The 15,433-nt window shown below is 45.7% G+C and overlaps 1 protein-coding gene across 4 annotated transcripts in view; it reads right to left on the reverse strand.

Moving 5' to 3' along the window:
- Positions 1–15,433, reverse strand: part of AMOTL1 (angiomotin like 1) — a 98,300-nt gene that overhangs the window by 12,352 nt on the left and 70,515 nt on the right. For all 4 annotated transcript variants that reach the window (XM_075266106.1, XM_075266108.1, XM_075266107.1 and 1 more), the window contains 3 exons: positions 9,067–9,211; positions 7,675–7,764; positions 1,470–1,615 (listed from right to left, as the gene is read on the reverse strand). In XM_075266106.1, coding sequence (XP_075122207.1) covers positions 1,470–1,615; positions 7,675–7,764; positions 9,067–9,211 — 381 coding nt within the window. The remainder of the gene's footprint in view (positions 1–1,469; positions 1,616–7,674; positions 7,765–9,066; positions 9,212–15,433) is intronic.

A 15,433-nucleotide genomic window follows, 5' to 3' on the forward strand; every position in this document is an offset into this window, starting at 1 on the left:
GGGCCTTAGACTAAAGCCCCACCTTGTGGAAGCACAGATCTTTTTTTGTTGCAGATTTTGCTGCAGATTTTTGAGCTACAGTCAGGAGTGGATTAAGCAGAAGGTAGCAGCTGCCACAGGACTCGGGACATTAGGGGCCCGGCAACAGCCGCTACCACTGTTCATGGGTGTCCACAATGGAGCATAATACTGTGTGCAGGGGCCACAATGGGGCATAATACTGTGTGCAGGGGCCACTATGGGGCATAATACTGTGTGCAGGGGCCACTAAGGGGCATAATAGTGTGTGCAGGGGCCACTATGGGGTATAATACTGTGTGCAGGGGCCACTATGGGGCATAATACTGTGTGCAGGGGCCACCATGGGGCATAATACTGTGTGCAGGGGCCACTATGGGGCATAATACTGTGTGCAGCGGCCACTATGGGGCATAATAGTGTGTGCAGGGGCCGCTATGGGGCATAATACTGTGCAGGGGCCACTGAGGGACATAATACTGTGTGCAGGGGCCACTATGGGGCATAATACTGTGTGCAGGGGCCAATATGGAATATAATATTGTGTACAGGGGCCACTATGGGGCATAATATTGTGTGCAGGGGCCACTATGGGGCATAATACTGTGTGCAGGGGCCACTATGGGGCATAACACTGTGTGCAGGGGCCACTATGGGATATATTATTGTGTGCAGGGGCCACTATGGGACATAATACTGTGTGCAGGGGCCACTATGGGATATATTATTGTGTGCAGGGGCCACTATGGGACATAATACTGTGTGCAGGGGCCACTATAGGGCATAATACAGTGTGCAGGGGTTACTATGGGGCATTATAGTGTGCGCAGAAATGCGGGGGGGAGGGGTCAGTTGGTTGAGGTCTTTGGTGTCGGTCGGGATGGGGGTCCCTGTCGAAAGTTTGCCACGGGGCCCCACCAATCCTAGTTACACCACTGCTTCCTAGATATTTCCCATTCCTTTTGTAGCCAGTCTTGGCTTTAGCTAAAAAACAAAACACACCAAAATTTGCAACAAAAAAAAACTCAGTTTCAACGTGTTTCCTCAGCCATAGGGGGGGTTTGCCGCACAATTCTTGGTCATGTCACACAACTGCTACATGAGATTTCACCCTTTGGGTCTTGTTGATTTGTGGCCCCGGAATCGCTGCCTGTCCTGACTTATGTCGGTCGTATCGTGTTCCTTGGATTCTTCTTTTTAGCAATTCTGCTTGGTATTTGCAAATCTGTCTCTTTTAAAGACGACTCTGAGGATGTGACCCCTGAGTAATGTCCATACCCCCCATTTTAGTGTAAGGACTTCAAAATCACATAGACTTCACCCCTGTTTAGCCCCAGCCAAATCCCGCAGTGACATACTGGACCCATGGTCCTGGCCTGACTGACACGTGACGAGGCTCTTCACTAAAAATAAAAGCGCCCCGGACAGATCTGTGTCTGCCCCCATCTCACCTCTTCTTCTAGTTTGACAACTTTAGCTTGGGCATTATTCAAGGCCTGGTCTAGGATTTCGATATGTCTCCTCTGCTCTTCGTTGGTCGTGCGCAGAGCTGCCAGTTCCCGCTGCAGCCCCTCCATCTCCTTCAAGTGTTCTTTGTCTAGAGAATGGATGAAAACAGAACAGTTTCTATCAGAATCCTTCATGGAATCTGGGCCTAGTGCCAACTTACCTCTGGCACCAGTATAAGGGGAAAAAATAAAGACATGGAAAGCAGCAGATGTGTAGGTGACTACAGGGCCTCTGTGTTCCTCTGCCCTGTTGTCTGGTGAACATCAGAAATAACCAGCGCTCAGCCAGACGTCTGCGCGGCTCCCTGCGGTTATGTCAAAAGTTATTGAAAAGCTGTAACCGAGGGCCAAACTATGGCGGAAACCTAACCTCTTATCCATGGTGGGGGAATAAGCAGACGAGATGTTGCGAAGATGGTTATTGGACAAGGCATAAGGTGCACAAAGAGCTAACAGTAACAATAAAAGCAAAGTATGGCAAAGGTCCTTGTGTACCCAATATGTACCCATTACTGGGAGCCCTCCTGAGAGTTCAGGATCGTTTTTAAAATCCGATTTTCGATTATTTTCCATCCGATCCCGATCGTGAAATGTGCTCGATCGCCGATCGGAATCCGATCTTTTCCGATCCCGATCGCTCAACCCTAATGTTAGCTTCTCCCACAATGATTGGCCAGTAGCCAAGCATGGTGGGAACTAACGTGAGACCTCGATCCCGCCTAAAAAGATCGGGATTGGGATTCCAATGGCGATTGTGAAATTTGCTCGATTGCCGATCGGAATCCGATCTTTTCCGATCCTGATTGCTCAACCCTACTCCTGAGCTTAGGACCCTCATCAATTTCCCAGAGTGTCTACAAAGAGTGTCTCTCACTCTGGAGGACCCAGCGCGTCCATGCTTTGCTCAAGCTGTCCACTGATTCCAATGGTAAATGTGTAATACTCCATTTCCCCTGCGGTGGTGCTGTAAGAAAAATGAACACTTGTTGTCAGGTTCCTCTGAGGTTTATGGTTGGTTGCTGGAGAGGCTCACGGTAGGATTTATCAGTGGAAAATTTGGTTGTGTGAAATGGAAAAGCCTTTTAAAAATGGCCAATTCAGAGACCACGGGAGACAGATGAACGGTGCACTTCAGCCCTCTCCAAGGGTCTCAGTAAAATGAATGAAGCGGGGATGTGCATTTCCAACCATCACTTATATGATATATAAGGCTTAAGCAGACCAGATGTTGTGAAGATGGACATTGGACAAGGCATAAGGTGCACAAAAAGCTAACAGTAACAATAAAAGCAAAGTATGGCGCATTATCGGCTTTCACGTTCTGTGCACCCGGTGAAGAGCTAATGGTGCTGGTACCGTAGCTCTTCACTGTCAGAAGGGCGTTTTGTGTATTACACCACACGTGCCCCAGTGAAAGGTCCTCTTTAAGAGTAAAATATTGACATTTCAGCTGCCAGTCACTAGAGGGGGCTTAAGAGCTTGCTACATACTGAGTTATCACTGTATGTATACATCGTTAGCTCTTCAGCTCCCCCCAGTGGCAGTTGCAGGCACACACAATTTTATCATTTTACGATAAAGTTATTTAAGGGATTTGTAGCTCTGTATCAGAAAAATAAATGAAAAAATTCTGAAATTCTTGCACTTTATCCCATCTTCAAATGACACATCTCTAGTTCTCAGCGGCTCAACATTCCTAAACACACGAATGATATTTACGGCTTACAATTCTGCAAATTGGCGCACGTTGGAGGTAAAAAGCATATAAGAGACCTCTGTGTCCCCACCAGACGAGACGTAGACCTTATAGAGACGTGCACATCCCGGCAGTAGAATAGCTCGGCCTTTGATCCCCATATTCAAATGAAGCAAACAAGGCAGAAGTATTTGGCTGCACATGAGAGAAGCGGCTTCTTCAGTGTGAACTGTGTTTTGTCAAGTTTAATTACGTGCTGACATTTCCTATTGTATCTCGGTCTATTCTGTCCGGTCAACACTGTGAAATGTGAAGTAATTAACTTCGCTGGAGGCGGCGCCATTTTGACGGGACTAAAACTTAATAAAGGCCATAATGAAAACCTCTTCAGGCCCATTCATTCTTGTTACAGACGGAATGTAAATGAAGGACAAAAATATACATGTATACATACACACGATTCTAAGGCTGCACTGCGACCGGGGGGTCTAGATCCTGAGGCGGGTATGGATATCGGGAAGGGGTTAAGGTAGTAGGGGATAGGGTAAGTTCACACAGGGTTTTTTGGATTGGGACCTGAGGAGGAAGCCACCTCAGGTTCCGATCCAAAAGCCAGGTAGCCGTGACTGAAAGCCACGCACTCCGCTCTAGATTAGGTCCAATGAATGGGCCTAGTCCGGAGGAGGGAGTGTCTTCAGGCCGAATCGCGAGGCGATTTTGAGGTAAATACGGCCTCAAAATTCTGACCAAGAAACCCCGTGTGAACTTACCCTTAGGGTGAATAGGAATTGGCAAACGGGAGTGGCCCATCATCGCCTAACTTTATACTGAGACGATTAGGGTCATGATGCTGGTTTCAGGATGACCAAACCCATTAAAGGGGATCCCTACGGTCAGTCTATACTATGGGTATAGGTTAAATATCATTAATGTACTTTCCAACTCTCCCTGGAGGCTCGCAAATAAGATGGTGACCTCCTAGAGGAGCGGGCAAATCTCCTGAATGCAAAGGAACGCTCCTGCATCCATGTTATGTGCAGGTCGCATCATAAAAAAGGGGTGCAACCAAAACACAGCATGAGCGCCTCATAAAAAGGGGTGCGACATGCAACAAAAGGGGGCATAAACCTAAAAAAAAAAAAAAAAAAAATATTGTCAAGTGTGCTGTTCTCCTGGAACCACCTCTTGTGTCACCCCTATACCTCATAGATTGTAAGCTCTTGAGCACGGCCCTCAGTCCCATTGTGTGAAGTGACTATTACTCTGTAATGTCTCATTTTATCTGTACTTTAACCCTACGATTTGTAAAGTACTGTGGAATATGTCTAAGGCCGATGCCCCACGTGTTGTTAACGGTGTCCTCTACCTAATCCTTGCCCAATATTGCCAAGTCTACATGACAGGTCCCGGTGTCATGTCCAAAATGGATTTGTCGCTTTAACTGAATTGTTAGAGGGGTCGTCCAGAATTAGAAACTAAGTTCTGCTTTTTGTCTACCAGACACAGCACCACTCTTAGTCCACAGGCTGTGTCTGGTACTGCACCATTGAAATGAATAGGCCTGAGCTGCAATTACAGACTCAGCCCTGGAATTTGGTGATCAACTTGGATTAGAGAACCCTGAGGAAACTTTACAGATTTATGGGTTATGATTATTACATCTAATATGGCGCCTTCCCCTCCACTTTTTCCTCACAATTCCTTCCAGCCTGTTCCATGTTAATTGCTGCAAAATGAAAAATTTCTCATCAGCAATGAGTCACGGCTTTCCTCCTACGGGCAGACAACGCCGAGCTTGTTCCTATAATGATTTCACGCATTGCCGGCAACAGCTGAGCGGACACGTGACCTTCGTGTCTATGTTCCCTTGTCACGGCCACATGACCCACATTAATTCACAAAATATTCAGATTCAATTTGTAAAATTTGTCCTGACTGAAGAGGGGGCTGAGTTTCGGAGAAGTGTGAATGGGACGGCTGCTTGTACAGAGGACTATTTTTTATGGATGGTTAGGCCTTGTGTCACTGTGTCAGAAGCAGTGACCATAGGGAGCTACTGTAAAAGTAATAAAAAAATACACGGTGTATGTTATTTTGTACTGACGGAGACTAAAGGGGAACCCTCTGGCCTCCGTTGAGTAAATGGAGCCCTAAATAAAAGAGTGTGGTACAATGTATACTCAGCCTTAAAGGGTATTCCCATCTGAACAAGTTATGATTGATGGCTCCGACCACTTGGACTCTCACCAATGGGGAAGTTTAGTCCCCCATTCTGAATAAAGTGGTGCACCACAAAACACTCCATTCATTTCAATGGGCGTACTGAACATAGCCGAAATACAGCCCCCATACACATGCGATAAAGATCGACCATGATGCCTCTTATCCATTGGATGAATGATCCCACCATTAGAACGGGAAGGTTTAATCAAAAAATACGGGTGTGACAGATGATCGTCGGCCAAAATCGCCTATTTACTAACACCTAATAGTTTACACCCAGTATCTCTATGTATTAAAACCGCTGCCCCCATTAGCCAAATCCAGGGTGTAATAAAACGACATATAGCACCACAATTTTTTGATTTTGATCAGTAATGGGTCCTCACTTTAAAAAGGGGGCTGTATCGATGAGACGTCTTTTTTAACGTACGTCTGGTTTCGTATCTACTTCGACAAGAACATCCCCATGATGACCAAATACCGTCCCTTTAATGCAAATGATCAATGGTGGCTCTAATAAACTTTGTGACGTGAACAACACAATGCACAGTGTGTGCCCGCTTACTCCCTCTGAGTAGGTGTCAGTCCTCACTGAAGTCATGGCATTATATTCATGAACCAGGAGGATGAGTACCATAGGGACTGTTAAATCCCAAGTGTATGTGGGATTTATGCTGAGGTCGTAAGGATGGATCTAAAGACGGTTTATATGGCTGCAATCTATGGGGGTGAAAGATATTTTATCCTATGGTCGTCTTTGGATATAATACATTACATAGGCTTTGATATGAAGTAGATGGGTTTGGCTGATCCTATAGATTCCCGCCATCCTTTATATTCATCTCGTCTCCCCGTGCAGTTACTATGGACCGTTTAGTATAGCAACTATCCCCTATAGTAAATATTAGAGGAGTGATCCCGCTGTGCCGTGACAGAGTGTCAGGCCTCGGCATCGCGGCGGATTTCTGTATCAGTGCTGAGGATTAATATTCAACTCCATTTCGGGCCTCAGATAATCACAACATGCCTAGCGGGGAATGCTTTTGAAGATAAGAAGCCTCTGGGAACAAGTGGAGCTTCGAGTTACATGGTGTGAAATAAACGGCTTTATACGAGAGGATATTGTGCAATGAAGTTAAAGCGACACTACGACTACATGAAGAAGCGAATGTAGCGGCCGGATATTACACTGTAGCGATAAGGATAGCAGCAGTATGAATTCTGCTACCTTTGGCCTCCACTAGGGGGAGCTGAGGAGCTTAATGCAAACTATGTGGACTCTACTACAGTAGCTTTATACTCTGTGAGGACACTATGAAACATTATATTGTATGGGGGCCACCAATGAGGCCATATACAATGATGATGCCTTTAAGTGGACCTTATAGTGTTTGTGGAGCTTTATACTGTGCACTAAGGAGGCTTCCTCACTGTATGATACTCAGAGAAGGGTACAATCACTATATGAGGGACAAAAAGGAGTTAGGTGGGGTCAGAGGGTGTATGGATGGGACTGGTCAGGGTTAGAGGCGCATGTTAACATATGTAAATACTGGACGCGCTTGTCTTGTACCTTTTTTTTTTTTTAAATGTAGATTGTGATCCCCATACATTTTTTTTGCCTCTCAGTATGTCTTGTGTAGAATGGGAGGAAACCCACACAAACACGGGGAGAACATACAAACTCCTTGCAGATGTTCCTGGCGGGATTTGAACCCAGGACTCCAGTGCTAACCACTGAGCCACCGTGTTGCTCCTCGCTTGGCTTGTACCATTGGCTGGAGGCAGGTCCAGGTCAGTAGACCGTAATGTAATTGAATAGCCCTGGTTTATACATTGAACTCAATAATGAAACAGTATGCAGTAAGCTCCAAAGCGCCCCCTAGTGATGGCCAAAGGCATTGAATTATTATTTATCCCTAATGCAGGAGACCTGGAGCTTTGTATCAGAAAATCTTGGGCTTAAGCATGAGAATGTGTTCAAAGATGAAAGTCACTTTAAAGGGGTCATCCTTCCAGCACCTATTATATGCCATCTATAATTTGGATGCCTTCTGATGTGCGACCATGTCTGCACCCTGTTTAAGCTAAACCCCTGCCTCCTGTATATGACAAAAACAATTCCCCAGGTATCTAACGCATTGTGCAGCTTCCTCTGTATCCACCCGTGATTTAGGAGAAAGTTTCAATTCAGCGTCTTATCCAAAAATCTAAAAATACAGCACTCACTTTTCAAGGCATAGTGCCCCTCTTCCGATGTGTCCTCGTGTCCATTATACTCTCTGTTGGCCAGCTGCCTGTTGGCCGTTTCAAGCCGATCTGCACAAAGACAGGAAACAAGAATGAAAGATTAGGGGCTGGAAAGAGGATTCCCTGACCCGGCGGACTAATGTGAGGAACTCCGCTCTGTGCTGAACTTGTTATTTTGGATGGAACATATGCTTCCCTTTGAGCCGTCTGGGGGTGGGTAGCTTTAAAGGGTGTATACACTTTTACTTTATAAGCAATTTTGCAAATAGTCTTGGTGAAAAAACTTCTGCCGTTTTGTGTACACAGCTCCTAGGCAGGCTTATCTGTTTCTATGGTAAAAGACTACAAATACATCAAGTGAATGTGTCCCCTAATCCTTGGTATGGAGTGAAGAAGGTGTACCTTGCTGGTTAAAGGACAGAATATCACGTTGATGGTAAGAAAATACCGGGGTTGCAAAGAGGTAAAGTCTTACAAATGTTGCCATGAAGCTCCAACCTTAAAAGGTTTTTCCAAATCCTTAGGATAGGTCATCCATATTGGAATGGTGGGGGTCCACCTCAGCAGATATCTGCAAACTATACGGCTCTGTACATGTACTCAAAATATACCATTAATGTCTGATAGCTACAGATCCCACCTCCGGGAACTATCTCCAGAAAGAGAGGTAGACTTCTCCATCCCACCCAATAAGGAGGCCACAAATCCAAATGGAGAACGAATATAGAGGGTTGGGTATGTGCCCGAGACTTCTCCTTGGTGGCTAGATATGGGATGAAGGTCTTCCAACCCTTGTTCTGAAAATAGCTGCAGATCCCACCTCCGGGACTCGTAACTATCTCCAGAAAGAGAGGTAGACTTCTCCATCCCACCCAATATGGTGGCCAGAAATCCAAATGGAGAACGAATATAGAGGTGGTTGGGCATGTGTCCGTGACTTCTCCTTGGTGGCTAGATATGGGATGAAGGTCTTCCAACCCTTGTTCTGGAGATAGCTGCAGATCCCAGAGGTGGGACCCAAATCTTTAAGACATTTATGGCGTTTCTTGTGAGGCCATAAAGGTCTATGGTGCGAGCACCCCATTAATCATCTTAGTGTTTACTGGTGGGAGTTGAAACACTAACCAGTCTCCATTTTGAAGGAGTACTGTGCCACTTCAAGGACTTTTGCAAGAGAGGGAGAATATATGGAATGGCATTCATCCAAATTAATACACGCCTGGGTCAAGTTCCCTAAATCCAATTTTACCCCTGGGGGCAGCTACCCCTTTAAGATGTTCATGTTTCCTTAAAAGAGCAAAATTTGGAGGATACAGATTGCAGGTTATGACTTCATGAGTATGGTGTGGTCAGGGCCCCAGGACCTCGTACCTCTCAAATCCAGGTTGAAGTCGTGCAGCCTCCGGATTTCACCCTCCAGCTTATTTTTCATGGCCTTATCTAACGCCTCCCTCTTCGTGGACGACTTCACCAGGCTCTCGTAAGCTTCCGAAATCTTCTGGATTTCACCTTCAAACTAGATAAAGAAACAAGCGAATGCATGAATAACTGGTGAGGAAATGAAGATGTCGGGGAGGTGATGAGATTACGCTGGAAAATTAACCGCTCTGGCAGACGTCCTGGTAATTAACGCTCAGTTATACAGCACAGGCCAAGAACAAAGGGAAAGTGCTTGGCGAGATATACAGGAGCTTTGCAAAACTTAAAGGATTCTACCGCCTTCTCCTTCCACCTACGGTGACTATAAATGATATCACTTCCATTGGAAACATCCAGATACAAAGGGAAGCGGGGTGGTGGTGACACCCATGTTTGTAAGGCCAAGGTCCTCTAAGTTTTGCTTTCTACAGCCTCTACACAGACTTAAGAAACTCGGAATAATCTTATTCTGCCACCAGTGGCGTAACTAGGAATGGCAGGGCCCCATGGCGAACTTTTGACACCCCCCCACCTGACCGAAGACCCCGACCAGGGACCCCGGAGGGATAAAAACATAAAAAACACTGTTACTTGCTTATCTCTGGCTGCTCTGTACTCCCCGCTGATGGTGGCCATCTTCAATGACGTCCGGGACGTCACTTGACCCGGCACAGGCCCCAGTCATGTGAAGTCAGGGACATAACACAACTAGGCCCGAAGCCTGCCCGGCAAGGTAAGTAATACTGTTGTTTTATGTTCCCTCACCTCTCCCGGGCCTCCGATCATTATACTCGGGGGTCTTTTCAGACCCACGAGTATAATAAGAGTGTTTGTGGGGCCCGCGGCGTCACTTACCGATCCCAGCCCCTGCCACGATCGGTAAGTAAATAGGGCCCGTTACCGGCTGGAGTAAATCCAGCTGGTAACGACCCCGTAATGTCCCAGGCCCTGTGGCAGTCGCTATCCCTGCTACCCCAGCAGTTACGCCCCTGTCTGCCACCCATCTGTCCTCTACTACCAAAAGTATGTTATTCGGATGTAAGGAACAGATGAAGAGTGTCTGACTGCTGGACCAGACTACAAAATGGTTCGTAGTCTGTTACCATGAAGACACATTTGTCTGCAGAGGAGCTGTAGATATAAATTCATCAATGCAATGTACGCTAGTTTTCGGTCTTAAAGCCTAACTAAACTTTCAAACAGCTTTGGATTTTCCAACAGCATTTGTGATATAATGAACTCCTGCTCCGAAATCCACCATGTTCCCCTGTCTATTACTAGCTGTAGAAGGCAATGGTCCTGGTGTCATATGAAAGCAGAGATTCTCAGCTTTCATATGACACCAAGATCGCAGTATTATAGGTGTCATCACAGTTGGCACTGGCATACTTATAGGCAGATGCAGTTGGCTTTCTAGTATTGGGGAATAGGCATATTCCAAATTGTGTAGGTCCAAATCACCATCCACATTAATATCCGTTTACATCAGTCTTTCTCCATTATGGTCAAGGGTCATTTATTTGGCTGGCAGGCTCTGAACCATACTCTGCTGCGGCATCCGATGCACTTTATAGACGTTCATCTGTAATATCGGTGCCAAGTCAGTGATGATATTACACGCGTACAGCTGTCAGGGACCCTGCTGGAAAGTTACAATGGCGGCTCTCCGGATAGCTTCTTCACAGTTTACAGCTCCATTATGTTGGAAGTGCACCGTACATTACAGGCACAGATGAGATCGGTAAAAGACACAGCAGAGAGCCAAGTCCTACCCGTAAGTGACGGGCGCAGTAATCATATAAACAACGGGAGGAGAGGAAATCTATAAGAACCTGCGGAGGGGAAGCATTAACCCCTCACTGTACTGACTGACTGCCATCTTCCATTATTACAGAGGTGTAATCGTACAGGAAAGACTCAGGAACAGCCAAGTACGGCCATGGACATGATATCAATTCCTGAGCTATATGGGAACTCTCTGCCACTCGTTCTGGGGAAACCATGGTGGTGTTTTTGGGGCATTTATATGATCACTTTGGTGGAGTTTGTAAAAGCACGCTGTTTTTGGGTTTTATTTACAGGGCTAATAGACACTGTTGTGAGATCGTCAATTCATAGTCGGGCCTTTATGGATAAAATATGGAAAGTCGTCCTGCAATGGAACAAGTGCACCACGAGGGACAACACAAGGTAAAATCCTTCTGAGCACTGCATACCGATGGACGCCGCAGACATTGTGAGCACAAATAGAGAAAAATGTGCAGTAATTGCTCAGAAAATCTCTTTTTCCATTAGTCACAGCAGGTGGCCGGCAGAAAATAGACCGTGCTCTGGGTTCTGCCACCAAATGTCTGTCTAATGGCCGGATATAAACCATTTGGTCTATTAGACTGGTCTCCAAATGTGACGGACACGGACCTGCATGGAATAATGAAGGGTCCTACTGAATGACAGCAAGCAGAGATCTTGAAAACCACAATAGAAAAAAAAAAATTATATATATATATATATATATATATATATATATATATATATATATACACACACTGTATATTAAATATATATTAAATATATATTAAATATACAGAAATATAAATATATAAAAAATATATCCTTCCTACTAATATTATAAATGTGAAAGTTCCTCAATCACACAAAAAAGACTGAACGGATTTGAATTAAATTGGGCACATAGATAGATTGTAACCTCGATTATCACATAGGCTACTTTTTATCCCAGTAAATGACATGGCTTCACGACTGTTATGAATTTATGTTCACATACTATATTACACTGCTCTTGCAGCAGCTTATCTCAGGTCCCAGGTCTGTTATCTCTCAGTGTAAAACACACGTTAACCCTAAGTGAGTACATGCATTTGCATATTATCTGATCTGCTCCAGGCAGTGCTGACACACTGATGTGAGCAAACACTTTTCATTCAAATTGGCAGTTTGACAATTTTAAACATGCCAGGAAAAATAAAATGTAATTTGTCGCAAACAACGAGAGCTATGAAGGTAGCCAGAAGTCACAGAGTTCTCCTCAAGCGGAGCAGAGGGAGATCATTGATGCCAACCACACGCCCATTATATGGCATCCCAGCGAGCTGCTGAGATTCTGGAATAATCACAGGCACGGTGTGAGGAACAACTTCAGTGCCAGGCCAGCTTGAGAGCTGCCGAAACGCCGGAGCAGGCGGATCATCAACGCCAACAGCACACTCATTATATGGCGTCCCAGCGAGTTGCTGAGATGCCGGAACAATCCGAGGAATGAGTTCAGCAACATGACAGCTTAAGAGCTGCCGAAACTCCGGAGCAGCCAAACCATCGACGGCAGCAATTTGCTGAATATAGGCGGATCATCGACGCCAACAACACGCAGACGAAGTCGCGGGAAGAGGTTAGTATATTATATATACTTCTACCCATGGCAAGAAGATTTCCAGGGCAGATTTTTTATGGCAGGTCCTGGAGCCAAATTTGCCATGTAAAGTTACCTTTAGTGCACCTTGTGCCTTGGCGCATATATTATCATTTTACACTAGTTTTCAGGTGTAAAAAAAATAATAAAAAATTCGCAAATCTCAGCATTGTAAGTTTCTAAAACAGAAATTGTCGCGACTGTTGTTTACGTGCTGCCCACGCCATTCACTTGGCGTAAATGATAATTGAAATCTACAGCAGCTGGCATAGATTTCACTTCAGGCATGGCGTGGCGGAGGGCGTGCCGCACTTATGAGAGCGCACCATAAATGAGGCGCACCCTTTACGTTCACAGGGGATACAAAAGCTAGTATTGAATACGCCAGACTCCATAAATCTCCCCCTACGCGGCCGTAATCCTAGAACTTTGTTATGTATACAAAATCGTAAATGTTTCGCTTAGCAAAAACATCAAAAATTCAGAATTTTACAGAGATTTGTGGCAACCCGGGTCGTTAAGATCACCACATCTAAAGTCTACTGCGGCGGCGGAAGAGTTAACTTCTGGTAACCACGGTAAGGGGATATAATAAGATTTGCTTTTGTAGAATTCCTGCGGTTTCCTCAATCCTGCAAAGGTAAATAGCGCGGCCCCATAACACAACCCTGATCCTGCACAGAGCCGGCCTTTCATGTCTGGGTTATAAACAGCCTGGCACGTGAGCGCATCCAGAATATCTCTGAGTGCGGCTTTTGTCTGCAGCGGCATGTGAGGGGAGGTCGGACATGACAAGAACATGTTCATGTTTCTCTGAACCTCGCCAATTTCCTTTCAGGCTCCCCTCTGTTCATTGACGGATCCAGAGGCCGGGCCTTCTACCTCCGCCTACACTGTATACTGGGCCAACGGGATCCTCCACTACAGGGAGGACAGTCAACCGGCACGAAAAATTGTGTAAGGCGTTACCCTACTTTATAGTGGGGTTATAAAAGGCCAGGAGAGGAACTAGAGGAGATGCTGAAGTAGATCCCACCAAGATCCTGGGCTTTGAGGTGGCCCAAAGGTCTATCTGCTACATAAGAAGACACCGGTATTACAAATGGCACATGGTCAGTTTTGGGTCTTGTTGCCCTGAGGGTCAAGAGTTACGCTTCTTCATAGGGGGCGCACTATTTAATAATGTGGCCTTATGCGTTATATATTCTACACAGTCCAAGCCTATTAATGTGACCACCGCCTACTTTTGACGTCAACGTTAAATAACCAATGGCAGAAGGCACGTGTCATCAGCCATCTGGGTGCACTCATCATTGTGGAAGGCACGATGGATCAACACAAGTATGCATCTATCCTTGCGGACCATGTTCACCCCTATAGGCGAATTGTTTTTCCTCAGGATGATGGCATCTACCAGCAGGACAATGCGACGTGTCATAAAGCTTGCAGTGTACGTGCATAGTTCGAGGAGCACCAGGATGAGTTTACCGTACTCCCTTGGCCAGCAAATTCCCCGGACTTGAACCTAATCGAGAATCTGTGGGACCACCTCGATCAAGTTGTTCGCACCATGGATGCTCACCCGCGTAACCTAGCACAGCTGGCCACAGCACTGGAGTCGGCATGGCTAAACATCCCAGTGACATCATCACAACATCCCCTCTCTTCCTGCACGTCTCACAGCGGTCCGCTCTGCCAAAGGGGGATATTCTGGATTTTGACAGGTGGTCACATTAATGTGACTGGACAGTGTATATCTACCACCAACAAAAACTAAAGATGTATCCATCAAGATCAATCTCATCATCCCATCGATCTTGTCCTGAGGAAGGAAACACCTGCTGCCCCCATCCTGGGCAACTATGGCCTTGACAAAAAAAAAGTCATACCCCTATAGGCCTGTGCAACCCTAAGCCAAGTGTTCACACATCGACAGCTGACTCCACGTATGAAACTTTACACCCTGTAGCACCTGCTACATAGAAGGAAATCACTCAAAAAGTCTCAGCGATGGGATAATGTTGTTTTAATTGCAAAAACATGGACGTTAGGGTGAGATCACACAGTCAGGTACTGAATAAAAAGACGTAGCACCTGTTCTCTATACTTGTGCTCCTTTTATGATCGACACCTGATTTTGGTTTCAAAAAGTGCATCTGAAAACCTGAACGTGAGAACATACTTTAGGGTGAGTTCACACGGGGTTTTTTGGTCTGGAACCAGAGGCCGCTTCGGGTTTCGGACCAAGATACGGGTAGCTGCAACTGGATGTTGGTGCAGTGCACCGGCATCCAGTCGCACGCTCCGCTCCAGGTTAGGCCCAAATGAATGGCCTAGTCGGGAGGGAGTGTCTTCAGGTGGATGTCGCGAGGTGAATCGGCCTGCAGAATGAGCATGTCGCTTCTTTTTCCGGGAGCCGGAACAAACAGCTCCAGGAAAAAAGAACTGACCGGCTCCCATTGATTTCAGATTCTACTGGGTAAGTCACTGGGGCCCACTCGAGGTCATTCAGTTTTGTTGTACAATGTAGGATGTAATACAGGTTGTGAAGGTCTTACCAAGCTGTTTTTCTATAGGGTCACTGTGAATTTTGTACCGCTACTGCTTGTAGCAAATACGACTTAGGCTAAGGCCTCACATTTCGGAAACGCAGTGTTTTTTGTTGCAGAAGTCAGGAGTGAATTTAACAATTTACAGAGGTCAATGTTAAAAAACAGTTCCCCTTTCTGCCTGATTTTTTTTTTTGATGGGCACAAAAGTACGGTATTCGCTTCTCTTTGCTTGTCTGTCCCAGAGCTGCGCTGTTCCTGTGATGCTCGATTTGTATTATTATGTCCTTGGCCCTTTGTTGTTAATTTGGGCCCATTCCGTTTTTGTATTTAGGATTCAAGA

This window comes from Leptodactylus fuscus, chromosome 2 (assembly GCF_031893055.1).
Source record: "Leptodactylus fuscus isolate aLepFus1 chromosome 2, aLepFus1.hap2, whole genome shotgun sequence".
Lineage (NCBI taxonomy): Eukaryota > Metazoa > Chordata > Amphibia > Anura > Leptodactylidae > Leptodactylus > Leptodactylus fuscus.